Source organism: Peromyscus leucopus, chromosome 19, assembly GCF_004664715.2.
Source record: "Peromyscus leucopus breed LL Stock chromosome 19, UCI_PerLeu_2.1, whole genome shotgun sequence".
Classification (NCBI taxonomy): domain Eukaryota; kingdom Metazoa; phylum Chordata; class Mammalia; order Rodentia; family Cricetidae; genus Peromyscus; species Peromyscus leucopus.
In genome coordinates, this window is record NC_051079.1 from 65,292,578 (window position 1) to 65,312,511 (window position 19,934).

The 19,934-nt window shown below is 35.3% G+C and overlaps 1 protein-coding gene across 4 annotated transcripts in view; it reads right to left on the reverse strand.

Annotated features, from left to right (window-relative positions):
• Positions 1 to 19,934, reverse strand: part of C19H18orf25 (chromosome 19 C18orf25 homolog) — an 82,892-nt gene that overhangs the window by 26,192 nt on the left and 36,766 nt on the right. For all 4 annotated transcript variants that reach the window (XM_028871977.2, XM_028871979.2, XM_028871976.2 and 1 more), the window contains exon 2: positions 17,663 to 18,447. In XM_028871977.2, coding sequence (XP_028727810.1) covers positions 17,663 to 18,377 — 715 coding nt within the window. In that variant the 5' untranslated portion in view covers positions 18,378 to 18,447. The remainder of the gene's footprint in view (positions 1 to 17,662; positions 18,448 to 19,934) is intronic.

Here is a 19,934-nt window from a genome sequence, read left to right on the forward strand (position 1 = left end):
AATTTGGCAATGAGAAGCATATCATTTTATAACGATACAAGCACAATTTAACTGCTTTCCCATCCCCCTTTTTCCAGTACTGGAAACTCAGGATCTCATGAATGCTAGACACTACCACTGAGCTACACTCACAGCCTTTTTAAAATGTTGAGACACTGTCTAGCTAAAATGCCTAGGCATCTACCCTCTACCCTACTTCTTTCTCTACAGGTGAAAAGCCTAAGTCCTTAGTAGGTAGAACTATTTTAAAGACTCTTTAAAATAGTTGAGAGGCACAGACAAACTCTGTGAGTTTGAGACACTTATCTATATACACAGCATGTCTTAGTCAGCCATGGCTACACAGTGAGCCCTGTCTCAAAACAAACCAACAAACAAAAAAACAAAAAAAAAACAAAACACTTGCCTATTAGCCCATCTTTCTGTCAGAAGGAACTATCCTATTTCATCTGTCTGCTTCTTTTTCCATGTACACTCTGCAAAACAGTTTGCATACAAGCAGCTTTGGGGAAATAGCAATGCCTCAGCTGGTGCCTTCTACTGGTTACACACAAACCTAACTTGCTAAGTATCAGGCTAAGTATCATTAATGCAGGTTTTATTCTCTAATCTCAGTACCTAGGAGACTAACACAGAAGGTTTATAAGTTCAAGGCCAGCCTAGACTACATAGCAAGTTCTAGGCTAACCCTAATTAGCTACAAAGCAAGACTCTGTTTCAAAATCACTAAAAAGAGAAACCAAGAAACAGAAATGAAATGTTAGTTTGTAAGTATTCTTATAAAAGCATCTCAAAACCAAAGATCATTTTGGATTGGTCCACACTTAGCATCATCCCTACCTACAGAGAGAGCACTTCCACTAACTTGCATTCCCAGTCTCTCATTATAAAAGCTAATTAAATCTAGACTAGGATGTCTTCATGTATTCTAGACACCTAGAAATATCACTCTTCATTCACTTTCACTTAAACCATATTAGGCAACGCACCAAACATGGTTTATTCCTTTGAGTATTTCTATGACGACAGTAACACACAACAAAGTCCAGAGAAAATTCCCTTCATCTGTTACACCTCATCTCTCCAATCCCCAAACAAGGAGAGAGAATGTCTGTCCTGTTGCTACTAAGGAACCTCAAGTGGTCCTCTTTCCCCATCAGGCCTATGCCCAGTGCCATTATGCACAAAACATCAAGAGGAGAATGAGAGGAGAGACGCCCCTCAGCCCAGTCTGCTCAGATAATGAGATATGAAAGAAGTTAGTCTGAAAGAAAGGTTCTAATGGATCACCTAGCCAAGGAACCTCGGAAAATACGATGTGTGTGCTTGTGTGCATGGTGACTAATAAGGTAATAAGGTGTAGGCTTGAGGAACTGGAGGAAAAGGACAGACTTCAACATACAGAAAGGAGACTGAATTTTAGAAGAACCTACTTTTAAAAAACATTAGTTTTTCTACCTTCTAGAAGACAAAAACACAAATTTGTATTTGTAAGTGGCAAAACGCTTGAGAATACGTACTTTGTTTTCTCATTACTATCAAAGAAAAAAGTATAAATTAAGAACCATTTTGAATAAATAAGAAAGCAGCCCAACCACCTCTGAGAAGAGAATTATGTCAACAGAAACAAAAATTTTAAAAAGTGCAATCTTTAGAAAAGCAACCTTAAGTATCAAAAGCTGTGTGAGTGTATTTTTCTTCAGAATAACATCATAAAGCTATTTTAATCAAAAGAAAAATGTTTAAAAAAAGGGGGGGATAAACAGATGAAATTCAGCAATATGTACTACATTTTATGTTTAGGAATTATGCCACTTTTAAAATTAAAAACAAGCCAGTCTGCTCTAAATTTTTTCCACTGTATTCATCTCAGCTATTAAAATTGAGGAACTTCATAAAGTTCCTACCATGGTAGTGGTTTTAGGAACCATTGTCTTTTCTTCATACTGATAAACAATTAAGTCATTTTGTTCAGAAACAAAGTTACCTACGATAGATACAAGCGTTTCATTTATCACTTTGAAAGGATCAAAGAGGTAAAGGGAGTGAGTGCTTCAAGATGCTCAGAATACTTGAAAAGCTGATCAAAAGAAAATGACAGCTTTATACCGCAGCATACTACAGAGAAAAGCAAGCACTGAATAAAGTGAGCTAACTCAAAAGATAACCCAGTACCACTCAGAGAGATCCTTAAAGGAACCCAGACATTTGAAGAGGCTGCCATCTGCTTTAAGGACTCAGATCTGTAGAAACTGACTAAAGCGTACACTGCAGATGCCAGAGAGCACACGCTAGTGTAACTTCTCCAAGTTTAGTTCCTTGCCAAAGATTCATTCATCCGCCACTTTAGTTCCTTCTTTAAACAGACATGGTCTACATTTCCCCATTTTCCCAAATACCCTTTGATTTTTAACATGTAACCAGTAGAGCACAGAGTTTAAAGGAAAAGATAGACTTTCAGGTTTATAGTGGTGTTTTATCTCCCTTTTCAATATACCAATTCCAAAACTGAAAATCATCCTATAAATATTGTGTAAAATCCATTATTCTAACTACAAACTAATACTGCTAATTTTATTGTAGAAATATTACTTCTTGATTCAGGAATAGACTGAATTTGTTGGTAGGAAATGACTAACATTACAATAGAGTCCTCAACAGAGTAACAAGAAACATTTCTTTTTCAAATTTTTTATTTAATCTATTAGTTACACTCCAGATGCACAGACGTATAAAGGATATAAAGAAAATGCAATAAAATAAAAACGGCAATTTAATAACATTGTTCTCAAATCTTCAAGGTTCTAATAGAAATAAGAGTACATTTCATGGAGGCCATTCCGTTGTTGTCAGGACACATTCTGCATAACTGTGGTGACCTAATACAGCAATGAGACCATCTACTGCGTACTTAGCACTCTCGTCCGCTGCTGATTAACTTCTCTGAACTTCAAAGGAAGGAAGAGCAGAAATTACAACCCCCTCCAAAAGCACAGCATGAAGTACTTTTCAATGTTATTTAAGTTTGTCAATTCATATACCTTCTAGATAAACTGACATTTCTTGTCTATACCATGATTAAAGGCACCTATGCCATTTTTTAAGAGGATCTGAGAAGAATCTAAGAAGAATTTTATAAAACAAGTCAATAAAATAAATTTAATGTGTAAGTTTAATAAATTTGGTAGAACTATTTTTGATACTATACTTTGACATTTGGCATACACAAAATCTTTTCACCATCTCCATACATTATTTAAATCATTTTAAGAGGAAAGAAAAGGTTTAAACTAAATAAAATAAAATACTTTCAGAAGACTGCCTTTGCTAAGGTAATTTGCCCATGATCTTTTATTACACATATATGAAGACAGCAAGAAGCCTGCATACCATTTTTCCTATAACTGTAGTGTAACTATCGTTAGGCAAAGTCAACTGCACACTAAAAATGAAACTTAAGACCTGGTGTGAGGATACAAACTGTAATTCCAGAACTTGAGAGGTAGAGCCAAGAGAATCACAAGTTCAAGATTATCCTTGGCTACACAGTAAGTTTAGGTCAATCTGCATTACAGGAGATTCTGTCTTAAAAATAAGAAAATAAAATAAAAAATTAAGAAAGAAGAGGAAGGGGGAAAAAAAGAAAATTATCAGTAAGAGTCAAGCAAGGTGACAAAGGCCTGCAATTCCAGGATTAAGCAAGGCTGGGGCAGGAGGATTACAAATTCAAGGACAGCTACATAGCAAGACCTTGTCACTGACAAAACAAAAGTTTATCAGTAATATCAATTTAAGATGTCTTGCTGAAAAACATGATTTACTACGTAATTTTTTCATTAATAACCACAGTGTACTTGTATGAGCCACGTAAGCTTTCATAAGTCTAGAAATACCTATACTCAGAGGCCCTAGCTTAAAACCTACATAACAGTAATGCAATAAGCAAAATAAATTCATTTGTGTATGTGTACTTTTTTGGTTTGTTTTGCTTTTTAAAGACAGAAACTCATTTTGTAGGCCTCGATAGCCTGGAACTTGCTATGCACACAAACTGGCCTGAAATTTGCTATGTAAAGCATACCAGAGTGGCCTTGAATTCAGAGATCCATTTGCCTCATCTCCCTGGTGCTAGAATTACAGTCATGCATCACCATGCCAAAGCTAGATCTCTTATATTTTTTTATTCAGCCTGTTAGCAATAACTGATGTCCAAAGATATTGTTTTAAAATAAAAGCTCTTCCCCTCTCCAGTTTAATTACCATAACTAAGTTTATAGTGAGTAACATTTTTCCCTGTATGTTAGGAAGCAACAAATGGACAGTGTATTAATGACTGGATCCATTCCTAACACTGTAGACTGACACAGGAATTTGCCTCTAGACACTCATCAAACTAATTTTAATGAATTCAGAATTAAGGTGATAGGTATATATGTGCATGCATACACATCCCTGAGATTAGACTCCTTTATCTGACTTGGGAAAAACAACAAACAGAAAGAAAGGAGGGAGGAAAGGAAGAAAGAAGGAAGGGGAAAAAGAGAAAATTAAAGATAAGTTTCTTATTTTAAAGGACTTCATGCAAGGGGCTGGAGAGTTGGCTCTGCGGTTAAGAGCACTTAACCACATATAGTGGCTCACAACCGTCTGTAACTCCAGTTCCAGGGAATCTAATGCCCTTTTCTAACCTCAGAGGGCAACAGGCTCACATGTGGTACATATACATATATTTGAGCAGAACACAAATACATATAAAACAAAATAAAATTTTTTAAAAATTTAAAACTCATGTAAAATATTAAATCTTAAGCTTTTAATTTCTTATGTATTCTAAACTAAAATTTTACTTGAACTTTTAAAGTTACCTCAATTTTAATAATGCCTACAAAATATATATCAATATAGTTGTTAACATCTCATAAGTGGCTCTAATAACCAGACTACTTTAATCTGCTACTTAGAGTCTCTTCAAATGTTTAGGTATATAATATTTCAGAATGCTACACTAGTAAATATCAGGGGAAAGCAGACTACTGAAACATTATTAGAAAATATTATTTAACTTAATGATGGAATTATGCCCTTGAAATGCCACAAACTAAAGTGGAATACTGCTGTGAGGAAATAAAATGGTCAGTTAGAGTTATTACTAAACATGTTCCCTAACATTTGCCAAATAATTTAACTGAAGTAACAACTTTTTGTCAAGTCTTCAACTTGGCTGTCTAATTCTCTATCCCATGAAAAAAGCCACAAATGAAGACGATCTCCTGATAAAGAAACTTCCATATGCAGATTAAGAGATGGCATAGTACAAATAAAGGATTACACTCTTACATAAAAGCATTTCAGTAATGCCTGGACTAGTGTTATAGGTTGAAAGATGCTCCCTGCCAAGACTATCCCCCTTTACAGACTATAAGTAAATCCAAACAGAATACAAGGTTCTATCATTTTTTTAAATTGCTGGAAAACTACAGGAATTCATGGGAATGAAGGGTAGACCACTAGGCACTTAACAGCTACATTAAACTGTTATCACTTAATCTGGAAACAATTCTCACTTGTGATTTTAAGAATACAGACATTTGCCTCACTGAAGACAAATTTAATAATCCACTTCTTTGAATGTCCATAATACAAGCTCAAATGATTTTGACTTTTGAATCTGTGCAATCTGGAAATGGTGCTATTGTTACAGTAAAATCTATTCTCAAAACAATAATCCTTAAGACAGTTATAATGTATTATCTTCAAGGCACTGTGTGAAAATGAAATCAGAATAAAATTTTTTGTACATGCTTCTACTGAAAAATTACTCTTCAGGCTAAACTCTGCAAACTATATAATGCCAAGTTTTAGTCTAAGATAAATTCTTAATATTTTAGTATATATTTCTGGAATTAAACAGTGCATTATAGAGTTCCTTCTTTCTACCAAAACCCACTTTCACATCTTTATCCAAACTTTTGCAGAAGACCTCCCAAAATGAAAAGTATTTAACATATCTTCAAATATTCAGAACAGTATTCTATTACCTGAAAATATCAACTATTATTGAAAAATTCCAATTAGTTGAATTTTTCCTGGTTTTATTCTTGAAAAAAATATATATATATATAGCCAGGGTGGTGGCACATGCCTTTAATCTCAGAATTTGGGAAGTAGAGGCAGGTGGATCCCTGTGATTTCAAGTCCAGCCTGACCTACATAGTGAGTTCCAGGCCTGCCAAGGGCTACATAGTAAGACACTGTCTCAAAAACAAAACAAACAAAAACCTATAGAGCTCTTACTCAACAACAAAAAAATGAGACTATATCCAGTCAATATAATCAATATCAATAATAATTTTCTTACAGGTTATTTCTAAAAGAATTGGTCTTTTTATTTTAAAAATAAATATAATTTTCAGTTACTTATTACTTGCTTAATGTTAAATATTTTATCAGAAAGCAAAATAGAACTCATTAAGTTTATGCATGCATTAGAAAGTCATAGCAACATGCTGAAATGAAAGTAGTATTTTTATGTCTATAAGTCTACTTCTAATAAAATTTGATTCCAGATGGAAAGAAAAGACAAAATAAATTTCCTCTGAAAACATCTCAATTTCAAGGAAAGATTATTGATCAAAGTTCAGTCCGTTACCCAAAGGCAGGATGCTTTCTGTTGATATAAAACTTAAGATCTATGCACGTATATATTTATAAAATCTGACATAGTCTGTAACTGTACTTTCACTTCAGAGAAAACTCCATCAGTTATAATACACTCCTAAATCTTTTACAGGGAAAAATCTTGATGTTCAAACCTTATCTCAATTGATCAAATGAAGTTCATAAACTTTCAACTCATTACACAGTAATGAGGACATTAATCTACAAAGATATTCTTAGACAAGAACATATTAAACTTTCCACAGTTAACACAATTCCCATACACTATGTTAAATTAAAAGTATTTGTTTAATTCAAACCTTCTAAGAAAAAGGAAAACCTTGGCTGAGTCTATTACTGTTAATTTAAAAGTTGCAAATATTTACACGCTCTATACCTGGCTGGCATGTGTGAGGCCCTGAGTTAAATCTCAAGACCACCAATAAGGGGGGGAAGGGCTTGAAATGCAGCTCAGTTGGCAGAATGTCTGCTTAGCATGCAGGAAGCCTTGGGTTGGATCCTGAGTACCTCATAAACTGGGGGTAGTCCATAGTTCAAGGTCATGCTCAGCTATACAAGTTCAAGAACAGTCTGTGATATATAAGAAACCCGTCTCAGCCGGGCAGTGATGGCACACGCCTTTAATCCTAGCACTGAAGGCAGAGGCAGGTGGATCTCTGTGAATTCAAGGCCAGCCTGGGCTACAGAGTGAGTTCCAGGAAAGGCTCCAAAGCCACACAGAGAAACCCTGTCTCGGGAAAAAAAAGAAAAAGAAAAAAGAAAAAGAAAGAAAGAAAGCCCATTTCAAAGTAAGTAGGGAAAGGGGTAACTTTTTTTCACATAAGATTACTGAGAAATATTAAGATGAATTATAGGCTTCATTTCTTACATGCAAACTTCTAAATATACTATCTAGTCTATAAAATATAGAATTTGGTTTTTCCATAATAAAACTAATATTTTTCATTAATGTGAAGGAAAAGGCCAAGTTTCTCAAAAAGAAAGTATAACTTAAAAACCAGTTAACATTACCAACATTATGTATCTGTTGAAGCCTTTCATGCCAATTTAGCTATCTCTCACCATACTCCTACAAATCCTCAAAAAGATTTAAAAAAAATAAATAAAAAAGAATCCCACATACAAACACATCTATCATACTGCAAGACTTGTGTTTTGTTTTGCTTCCGGGGCAGAGGAGATCATATAGTCAGGTATGACTTTGAACTCCTGGTCCGCCTGCTCCACCTCCCATCCTGGAATTAGAGGCATACACCACCAAGTCCAACAAGCCTGTCGTTCCTGTCCTATTTAGTCCCTTTGCTACCCCACATGGGACTTTTAACACAATAAAAGACTATTTATTTTCAGTCTAAAGAATGAAAACAAAATTAAACTAGTAATTTGAAAAACAAATTAACTAAATAAACTTTTTCACTAGCAACTTGAAAACCCATTCAATTCCCCTGACTGATACTTGCCAGGGCTAATTGAAAGTTGATCTGTGTAACGATGAAAAGTAAAGTACTGCCCACTAAGGACACTTTTATTTTCCTTGGTTTCAGTTACCCTACAGTTAACTGAAGACCGAAATAATAAAGAGGAAAAATAGAAAAATGACTAATTCACAAATTTTAATTTGCACAATATTCTGAGTAGTGTGATGAAATCCTCCACAGCCCTGAGCCCAAGCTCTGAGTCATCCCTTTGTCCAGTCTCCACAAAGAAAGCCACCATCTCAATTATGAGACTGTTTCAGTATTACAGAACTTTTGTTCAAGTAACCTTTACCTAACAGTCCAACTCTAGGCCAATATTCACCTCACCATGTAGGCATGGTATCTGCCATCTTACTATATCACAATAAGGGTGAATATAGTCCAATAGGATCTTTTGAGATACTAATTCACACAGCTTTTTAGTGTACTGTTAAAATTTTTCTATTTTTGCTATTGCTATTAACCTTAATGTGCCTAATGTATAAGCTAAGTTTTATAGTAGAATACATACACAAGAAAAAAAAAACAGTATATACAGGGCTTGGTACTATATGTGGCTTACAGCATCCACTGGAAATCTTAGAATATACCCTTTCCCAGTAAGGAGGACTATTGCACTATTTTTCCTCATGCAGGAAATCAACCTGCAGTAAGCTGGCCTTTCCTATAATATTGTCCTGCTCCCCTTAAGGAAGGGCTTTGCTATAACCCAGACTGACCTAAAACTCATGATCCTCCAGCCTTAGCCTCTTAAATGTTGGGATTACAAGCCTACACTATCATGCTCTGGTATTCCATACAGTATGTTGCATAGCCGGTACAAAAGTAAATATTTACTCAAGAAAGTAATGCATGCTTCCCATGTACAATATATTATAATTTAATGAAGATTACTGACAGATTAGTTCATTAAATAATAAGGACTATAAAATGCTCATGTATTATAATCTTTCATAATCTTTATACAAAAATTACGGGATTTAAATCAGAGTAAGGTGACAAATAATTATGGAATGAATGGTAAGATATTCAAGTTATAAACTACTTATGAGTTTTTACTAATTATTTTTTCATTAAAGTTCTATTTAGATTTTTTTGCACAAACAAGCATAAAAGAGACTCATTCCTTCCTATTGTTGCAAAAATATAATTTACATTCCAACCTACAAAATAAAAACACAAGCTAAAACTTGTTGCTTTCTGTTTTAAATACTTTTGTTTTTTGTTTGTTTTTGCAAAGTTTCACATAGCCCAGGCTAGCCTCAAACTTGCTAGATAGCCAAAGGTGGTTTAAAAACCCGGAATGGCTTAACAATACCACAAACCTCAATGGCTCTCAGGTATCTAAAGTTTATTTAATTTTTTTTAAGTTTTCAAGATAAGTTTAATATACTGCTTTAGTTGAGAACCACTGTATATTTGAGTATTTTTAACTGTGTTGGCTTTAGAATTCTAAAAGGTAATAAATACTTTGTCAGGTGAACCATAATTCTCACCTAACTGAAAGCTTTTATTTATTTGTTTGTTTGTTTGTTTGTTTTTGATTATATGGAAAACCACATAAAGGATGTATCCATGTGTACTTCTGGGCCAGTCTTACAAAAACCTTAGTATCTGCCAGAGTGTTAAAAGGACTGTATGCCACTGGGAGCAAAGGAGTCTCATGTTTAAGTTTGGGGTATACAGGCTAAGTATGTAGGATGTACAGCTCTTGCCTAGCAAGCATGAAGCCTGGGTTCAGTTCCTAACACTGCATGAAACCAGATGTGGTGATACACTCCTATAATCCTATATCAGTATTTGGAAGATGAGGTGGAGTCAGAAGTTCAATGTCATCCTCAACTGGAAGCTAACCTGGGTTACAATAAGACCCTATCTCAAAAATAAATAAATAAATAGAATAATAAATAAAGTTCAGTGAGAATTATATTTATCCCCTATATAAGATATATTAACAGTTCTAAGTTGTCCTTCAGTAAAGAAACTCGTTTTCACATAATCTAACATATTCCAAATATGTGAACATATAAATAGGTATTGATATTCTGTAGAAGAGCAGTTTCATAGAATTCTAGTTTAAGATATGGCCTTACACAAACTGTTCATCCTTGAGCTGGATTCTTTTGGTTTAGGCCTCTAACAAAACTAACAGTATTAAACTCTTCACTTTCAGGACCAATATTAAAGAAACTGCCTTCTCACACTACTCTTGACTATACTATCTACAATAGTTTTTCTATCTGACTCTCATTCAGTCTTTATCTCCTATATGATTTATTATTGTTGCTGTGGTAGTTGTTATTATAGTATTGGTAGTAAATGGTATATATTAACACATATAAGTATATATATTAGTATATTTAATATATATTATATAGTATTATATAGTATAGAATCACCTAGTAATAATGAATGCATTTATTATCTGGCTCCTGAGGGTAGAGTATATTTCATGAGGGAGGAGACTTCATTCACTATTATGCCCCCAACATTGTATATTAGGTATGCAAATACTTGCTGAATAAAATGACTGATGGAATCAATCAATACTGGACTTATATCATCTACCTATATCAAGAAATTATATGAACAGTCCTGGGCTTGGGATATAGCTCAGTGACAGAACACGTGCCTAGAATGTGCAAGTTCTTGGTTGGGTTTAATGCCCAGCACCACCTAAAATAACACAAACAAAATTGGAAAACAATCTTATGAACTGTTCTATCATGTTTACTCCAGGTTATTTCTAACAGTATGGCTCACTTTATCATTTAGTGGCTATTTACAAGGATGCAAAAGAATGCCTCATTATCAAGAAAAACTGTAGATACTAAGAACTTTTTAATCATGCCATCCTTTTTTCTATACCTACATACTACTGTACCAATTCTTAGCTCCATTCTACTTAGTAATAAAAAATCTCTTCAAGTTTGCTACCTACACTTCCCCTAAGTTCATCTTACCCCTTTTCTTCTGACTACTCTTTCTCCACTATCTCTACTTTAAAAAACAAAACAAAGCCTTTCCTCTATATGCATGATTCTTTGAGAAGGATGTGCCCTCTCCTATTGTATATTTAAGCTTAGGGAAACCAGACCAAAGAGAATTTATACTTTATTTTCCTTGTGGTTTTTGAGACAGTGTCTCATTACGCATTCCATGCTGGTCTAACTTGCAATCACTCAGCATCAGCCTCCTGGGGGCTGGTATATTACTATACCTGAACTTTGTACTCCTGTCTTTGAGACAGGATTTCATTAGGTAGCTTAGGCTGGCCTTGAACTCACTATACAGCCAAGCTTTCATTAAACTCCTGCCTTTGCCTTTGGGATGCTAGAATTATAGATGGGTACCACCCTGCTTGGCTTAAGCAGAATTTAAAGAGTAACTACTTTCCTTTTAGCTCCATTGCATGTGCTGCGTAAAAATAAGTGTAGGGCAGAAAATCAGAAAGCAAAGATGATCTGTTAAATACTGGCACTAGCTATTTCTTGATGAATATGTAAATAGGTATTTAAAAATTGAATTCAGGAAATAGTGAGCGAACACTTATACTGAGGACAGTAACAGAAATTCTAGCCTCAAAAAGATGATTGCCGGCCATAAACACTAACAAATGAATTTCGAGAACTAAAAGCAAAGGACACATTTGTCAAAATCCACATAACTTAGAAAAATGAAGTGAACCCTAACAGTACATAAAGGACTTCAGGAATAACAGAAAGTCAATGTAGGTTTATCATTATTTTTTAAAAAATTTAATTTAGGTCATTAATAATGCGGAGGCTGTGTGTAAAGGCAGGAATTTGGAAGAACTTTTCAAATTTGCTGTGAACTGAAAACTAATAAAAGGAGCTTGTTAAAAAAATTTCAAAACAGGGACAATATTCTCATCTCAAATGAACATAATCTTTTTTATTAACACTAAGGTATAGTCTGTGTTATACATACAAAATTAGTGTAGACACTCATTTTAGATAAGAAGGATGAAACTAATGTATCTTTGTGCTTTAACATGAGAGGCTGCCAAAGGATATCTACTTCAAAGCCTATAAATGTAACATGCAGGAACTGTAACATCCAGATATACCCTTAAACAATGGATGCTTTAAAAACACTTAGGGTGGGTGTAGTGGAAAACGAGGTGAGGCAGGAGGATCACTAGTCAAGGCCAGTTACCTATTCAAACACTGTGTCAAAAATACACAAACATTTCACTTAGATGGAGAAAGAGGTACCCATCCAATTAATAAACAACTGTGCACAGTATACAACTCTGATTTCTAATCATCAGACCCCCTTTTTTTTTTTTTGGAACATCACACCCACTGGAAACTCAGATGACCAGACTACCAGTTTTACATTCTCATTCTCACCACCACCCACATTCATGCCACACAGCCTGGCTAACTAACTGAACATTTCACTTGGAGAGTTATAAAGGCACTGGTACCTAGGTTCAGACCCCAGTAGATTCTGATTTGATTGGGCTGAAGTGTGGCCTGGGCACCAAAAGTTTTAAATGGCTATTAAAATACAGAGCTAGGTTAAAACCTGCATGACTCTCTTTTAGCCTAGTCTGCATTTACTGAGCCCAGAACAGTTTTTACCTGAATGTTCTGCCTCTGTGTTGTATTAGCAATATTATCTACCAGGTCTCCTAAACAGCTGTCAAACTAATTCCAGATTACAGAAAACATAGTTACATTAAATACATGAGGCTTTAAGCCACTGAGGGCCACTTTATATTTAATCTAGGAGAAAGGTCAACATGGAGATCCTTATGAGTCTAAAGGTCTTCTACTATGAGTCCCCACTGCTTGGATTAATATCAAAACTTTTCCAACAATTAAATAACCAATAGGTTAAGAAACCCTACAAATTAAGAAGACAAAAAGCACATGTGCCAAGAAGAAAATGTATGAAGAACATGAAAACTGTTTACCAAAAGAAACAAGTACTGGGCGGCAGTGGCGCACGCCTTTAATCCTGGCACTTGGGAGGCAGATCTCTGTCAGCTTGAGCCAGCCTGGGCTACAGAGTGAGTTCCAGTACAGGCGCCAAAAACTACACAGAGAAACCCTGTCTCAAAAAGAAAGAAAGAAAAGAAAGGGAGGGGGAGGGAGGGGGGGAGAGAGAGAGAGAGAGAAGTAGCAGAAGTAGTTTTTCAACTTTACTAAATAGCAAAGTAATACAAATTAACCTGAAGCTCCAATTCTTCACCAAATCAACAATAAATAATTATTTATCTATAGAAAGAATATAATACATAAACATTCAAACTCCAAGATAAAATAAATAATGTATTTTTAAACATAGTTTTAGACTATATGGTCAGAAACCTTAAGTATTCATACTCTTAACTTATAACAGCAAAATATAAAAATGGCTTAAATGGCAAACATTAGGAAAGTTATTTTTATAGTTAACTAAATTATTCAAAATTCAGATAATCTAGAGGAAAATGTATTAGTTAAAGGTGTAAGATGCAATGTTATAAAAAAAAAAAAAGGAACACAGAAGTATACCCAGCATGACAAATTTTGTATTATAGAAGACAACATATTCAAATTTTAACAAAAGTATAATTATGGGGGGCTGGAGAGATGACTCAGAGGTTAAAGCACATGTTGCTCTTGCAGAAGACCTGAGTTCAATTCCAGGCACCCACATGGTGGCTCATAGCCATCCATAACTCTAGTTCCAGGGAATCAAAAGCCTTCTGACTTCTATGGGCAACGAGCACACGCATGATCCACATACATGCATTCAGGCAAAACATCTGTACACATAAAAAAATAAAAATAAGAAAACTTAAAAGTCATTTTTAAAAAGTGAAATTATGGGTCACTTAAAAATTTACTACTATTTCTAAAAAAGATATTTGTGTGTGTGTGTGTGTGTGTGTGTGTGTGTGTGTGTGTGTGTGTATCTGTGAGTAGGTGTGTGCACATGTGTGCATGAAGGCCCGAGGCATATTAGATCCCCTGGAGCTAGCATTATAGGTGTTGTGAGTCATCCAATGTGGGTGACAGGAATTGAATCTCTGAAAGAGCAGTACTTGCTCTTAACTGAGCCATCTCTCAACCCCAAATTTGTTACTTTTTAAGAATGTTTAATTCTATACAAGAATTACGTGGTTAAGTATAATAATCATAGAAAATTAGCTAGACAAGTTTGTCATGCTACATCTGAGCATACCAATATCTGTAGTGGATATTAGGTGTGGAGATGCTGGCTTCAGTAGGGCTGAGCTGGTTTGATGGCCTCACATGAATTAAGAATTCAGGTTATTGTAGACAGCTGTCCTCAATAACCATCCTCACCTACTCCAAAAAAGGTAAACCAGCTGAGACAACTGACTCTTACCTGCCACAATGGGTACCCTTTTGGAATCTCATTCTGAAAAAGCATGTATAAGACTATTAGATCACACAGAAGTAGGTCATAATACCAAGATGAGACAAAGTTACCCTAAGGCTCACTCTATGCTAACTATTAATGAAAACGAAGGGTTACAGGAGAAAAAAAAATGTTTTCTGGATGCCCATATATACAATGATGCAGATGTTTACTCAGGAAATTAATTCCCTGAACTGAAGTCTAATGCCCATTATTCTTAACTAAAATCAAAACACTTCCAACAAACTTTACAGAGCTAGAGTGGTTTTTACAGAGAAATTGCCCCCCCCATGAAAAAATAATGTTCCATTCATAAACTGTAAAGAAAACAAAAAACATAAATGTTCCAATCATAAAACTGCAAAGATAATATATATAAAGCACATCAAAAACTCTAGAGATAAGCCAGGCATTTGATAAAAGGCCTTAAGTATTCAAGGTAACTATCACATAGCATTTTTACATTGGTTTACTATAAAATACTATAAATTTATCATAAAATTTCTAAATCCTCCAAATGAAGCACTGCCAGATTATCTTCATCATGTTCTTCCAAATAGATATTTAAAGCATCCATATTTCTAAAAATTTCAAGAAAATGGTACAATGTGATACTAAGCAGCCTATCAGTTAACTAATTTTTTAAAAACCATAAACATCTCTTCCCAAGATATCAAACTAAATCAGTAAGCCTGTATTAGTGTGTACCATTATCTAAATTCATTAAAAGAAAATATACTGTTAAATTACTTGGCGTATAGTACAATCAGGATACTTCCTTCAATTTTTAAGATGTGACTAAACAAAAGCTTGTAATAAAGCATTTTCTGAATTACTAAATTGGTTATATCTTGACAAAAAAAAAATAACATAGTAGGAAACTTTTTACTGTTCCAATTGCTTTCCATTCAAATTTCAGCATCCAAAGATTCTCTTAGGCACATCCAGTGAAGGTTCACCCGAATGTCCATGTCGTTGCACTCAAGTTGGTTCACAGCACTTTTCAACGACTACTCTTGCTATAAGGTTGAGTGTACCTCCCTTCTTGCCCAAAGTTATAATGTGACTCAGGAAATTAAAAAAATATGTGTCTGTCACAGTAGAAATGTACAAGGAAACAGTTTTTCAAAGATAACAATACGGTTGACCTGGAGTTCCTCATGTTTAAACACTAGTTCAATGTTTTCAGCTTTGCATAATTACCAAAGAGACCATTTATACCTGTTCTGTGTGTGAATAGGGCAACCTTCCCCTCCAAAAATATAAACAGTGCACATCACAGTCATACAGTGGCCTCCATCTTCAACTACCATTTGATTTTCCACAATTACCTTAGAAACTGTTACCTCTTCTCAAAGGCCAAAAACTTACTAAGTAATATAAAAAAAAATAGAAACTATAGTAAATATTAATTTACTTCAATGTTTGATTGGCATACAATTCAGAAGAGATGGCAAAAACAGAAAGAATACCAATGTTTCAGAGATCTTAAAAAAGGTTCTGACAGTCAGAAATGAACAAACAGCACCTAGCCTGTATATTAAGGAAAGAAGGAGAGTATTCATTAGACATTACTCATTTCACCTCTACAATGGGATTCTAGCTTTAAAAAAGACTTTTATTTGCCCGACTTCTCCCTTTCCATAAAAAAAGGCAAAGTGTTGAGGTTATATGAAAATCTGTTTATAACTGGAATTAAGTACTGTATCAGGAGATCCAGTATAATTTGATTAATAGATTAGAACAGAATATAAGAATACACAAACAATTTTACAGGTATTTAAAGGCTTCCTTAAAAAATTATTAAATGGAAAACTGAAATATACCTAGAACATGCTTTAGAACAATCCAAAAGTCTGCTTCTTTCATGAACTTCATTTAAATCTTTTCCCATTAGTTTTAATATAAGGAACTACTAAAGGAATTCAATCAAGATATTATCACAGTAAAAAGCATTTCTCAAGACTGTTTAAACTCATATTTAATATGCTATATGAAAGAGACTTATTGTTAGAAGTTCACACCTATAAAGTGTTTTTTAAATCATTCTTGCTATTGAGTTTACATGGTTAGGTATAAATTCAAATAACCAGTATGAATTTCTTGAAATATCTTTTGTACACCAGCAATATGTTACCCTATGCATAAAACAGAAAACTAAAAAGAAAAAAGTCACCTATAAAACTTCAGAAAACCAAAACTTTCCCCTCTTCAATGCAGCAATAAACAATGTTGTCATGACCTCTTAGGCATGTTACTTTACAAAATATCCCTAGTCATATGATTCTCTTTAATAATGAGAACTCTTCACTTAAGAACCATTCAGATATCATCTTTCTTCCTCTATGAAATCTCAAGACTGCCTCTGTAGCACACAGTAACAGATGTGACAATTCAGGGAAAGCAGACATGTTAAAAATGTAATAAACTACAGACCCTTTTCTCTATGAGAGCTGAAACAAGCCAATTTCCAAATAACTTTTTAAAGCTTGGGAGATTAAGGGGAAAGTTTTTTTTTAAAACATTCTTTACAATTTGAGTGACAAGGTAGGATAAAAAAATGTGCAATATGGGTAACTAGCTTATCATCCACTAAACCTGAGGGAAAACACACAAAACTATTGTTTTAGGAGAAACAGTAATTAGAAAGCTTTCATGAAAAAAGTGTATTATTCCAGACACCATAAGCTCAAGTGCAGAGACTAGATAATAAAGCAAGGTGCCTATTCCTGAGGAAAATGTACTTGTACTTAGTAATAATGCTGAACAGTGATTATTAAACCTATGCAGTGCTAAAAAGGCAATGATGGAAGTTCAGATAGTATATTACAGAGAAAGGCCTGTAAGAATTCCATTGCTTAAAAAATAATCTTGTCCCTGTCATTAACCACTTAATGTTTTTGCTGATGTGCTAAAGTGCACTGGCAACTCAGAGCAGGTTTGTTTTTTAAGTTGGCCATGTCTTGTTAATAGACTGCAGTCTTCAAATTTATATAGAGCTGCAGGTCTCCTGAATTTTTTTCAAGTGTCACTCATCTAACTGAGTCTGACAGCTGAGAAAAGCCATCAAGTGCTTTACAGTCAGTTTAAAAAACATCCTCTACCTGGTATCTCTGCAGTGATTGTCTTGCTGCTCCCTGAAACCTCTTCATCATCATCTGATGAGCTCGTGCTTGAGTCACAAGTCAGGTCACTATCACTGGTACTACTGTCCTGCAGCAAGTTGTACTTCTTTCTTGCAGCAGCCTCCCTTTTCTGCCTCAGTAGTCTGATCCTTTCCTTGTGCTTTTGGCTCCGATGACCTTTAACCTTGGTGACTCGGCCATTCTGCTTATCACTGGATTGCCGGTTTTTCTTGGCAGCCATAGTAGATGTTTCACTTTCAGAACGGGACCTCCTGGACTTGCGCCCAACCGTGGCACCAGGCACTCCTGAAGTATCTCCTTCTACTGTTGTTTCTGCTTGAGAGGGCTCATTCTCCTCTACAGAAGACAATGTATCTGAATCAGCCAAGTGACCACTAGAGGAAGGGGAAAGCATGCAATGATTAGAGGAGTCACTCTCATAGACTCGGCCAGTTGTGGGCTTGTCACTCTCGGTGGATGCTAACTGAGACTCCGAAGAGTCCCTTCTCAGTTCCATCAACAAACAGGGCATTGAAGAAAGAACTGCAGAGTCGGCTACACCATCCTTCGGAACTTGAGATTCCAGTTCTACAGAACCATCTTCCTCCTTGACCGTCTCTTGTTCAGAGGTTTTTGGTGGGGCTGCAGACTCAATGAGTTCTTCTACTTTTCCCACTGTCTCCTCCATCTTCATTTCAGAATTCCAAATTAAATCATGGAGCAGAGTCTAGGAAACGATATCAAAGATGCAACAGGAAAGCAGCCTGTATGAAAACACATAAAGTCAATGACTAGATATGGAAGATTATTTAACCTATACAGTATGCTATTTTTCTAAGTGGCAAAAGCTACTACTTAGGCAGACCTTTAAGATATTATGTACCCATACTCTGTTTGACTAGCAGTCAGAATCACAAGATGTTATAGCATCACAATCCTAGCAGTCTTATCTACTACAAACAGAACATTAATCCCCTATTGCTGTAATTACAATAAGTAACCAAAGAGTTAAGTTTAGAACTTTAGATAGAGTTGGGAAAGTAGTGTAGCACACAGTGCTTGTTTAGGGTGCCTGAAGCCCTGCACCAAAATAAGAAAGACTTAGAAGACTCAAGAAAGAAATCTTTGAAAACCTTTAATATAATTAATGTGTACTTGGCTTTAGTATAAATGATAAAAATGATTTAAAATACTACTCTGGGGCTGGAAGTGTAGTTCAGTTGATAGAGTTTGCCTCGCATATATGAAACTGGGGTTCAATCTTCACCACTACCTAGAATTAGACATGATGGTACATGCCTGTGATTTCAGCACTATAGAGGCTGAAAAATTAGGAGTTCAAGGTCATCCACAATGAATTTCAGGCCACCCTGGGATACATGAGACCCTATATCAAAAAAGAAAAAAACAAAAAACAAGGAGAAGTAATCTGACCTAGACATGGTAGCACAGGCCCATAATTCCAGCTACTTGAGAGGCTGAAGTATGAGGATCTCCAAGTTAAGACCTACTTGGACAACTTTCAAGACCCTGTCTCAAAATGAAAACAAAGGGGGCAGAAAGATGGCTCAGTGGTTAAGAATACTTGCTGCTCTCACAGCATATCTTGGTTTGGCTCCCAGAACCTACACAGCTGCTCCTTTCTGTAACTCCAGTTCCAGGACATCTGGTGTGTGTGTGTGTGTGTGTGTGTGTGTGTGTGTGTGTGTGTGTGTGTGTGTGTATGCATGTATGCACGTCTGTACGTATGTATGTATGTATATATTATATATATATATATATATATATATATATTATACAGGCAAATACTTCTACACATACGAAATAAATCTTTCAAAACTATATACATATATAGGGGAAAGGGCTGGCATGTAGCTTAGTAGTAGAGTGCTTGTCTAACATGTTTAATGCCCTGGTACCATCAAACACAGCAGTAGCCTGGGAAATCACTGTAACTGAAATGATAGTTTTATACTCAATTCCCTAAAGAAAGAGGAGATGTAAAAGGGAGAACTCTCACGGATTGTTAGGGGATTGGTGGTGTGTTTTTTTATGCACATGTGTGTGTGTCAGTGCATGTGGGGGCAGATGAAAATCTCCTGTGTCATTCCTCAAAAGCCATCCGCCTGTTTTGTGAAACAGGATCCCTTACTGGCCTGGAGATGGCCAATTCCACTACACTGGCTGGCCAGTGAGTTGTAGGGAAGCCTATCTTTGCCACCCCAGCACCTGACTTTTTAACACAGGTCCT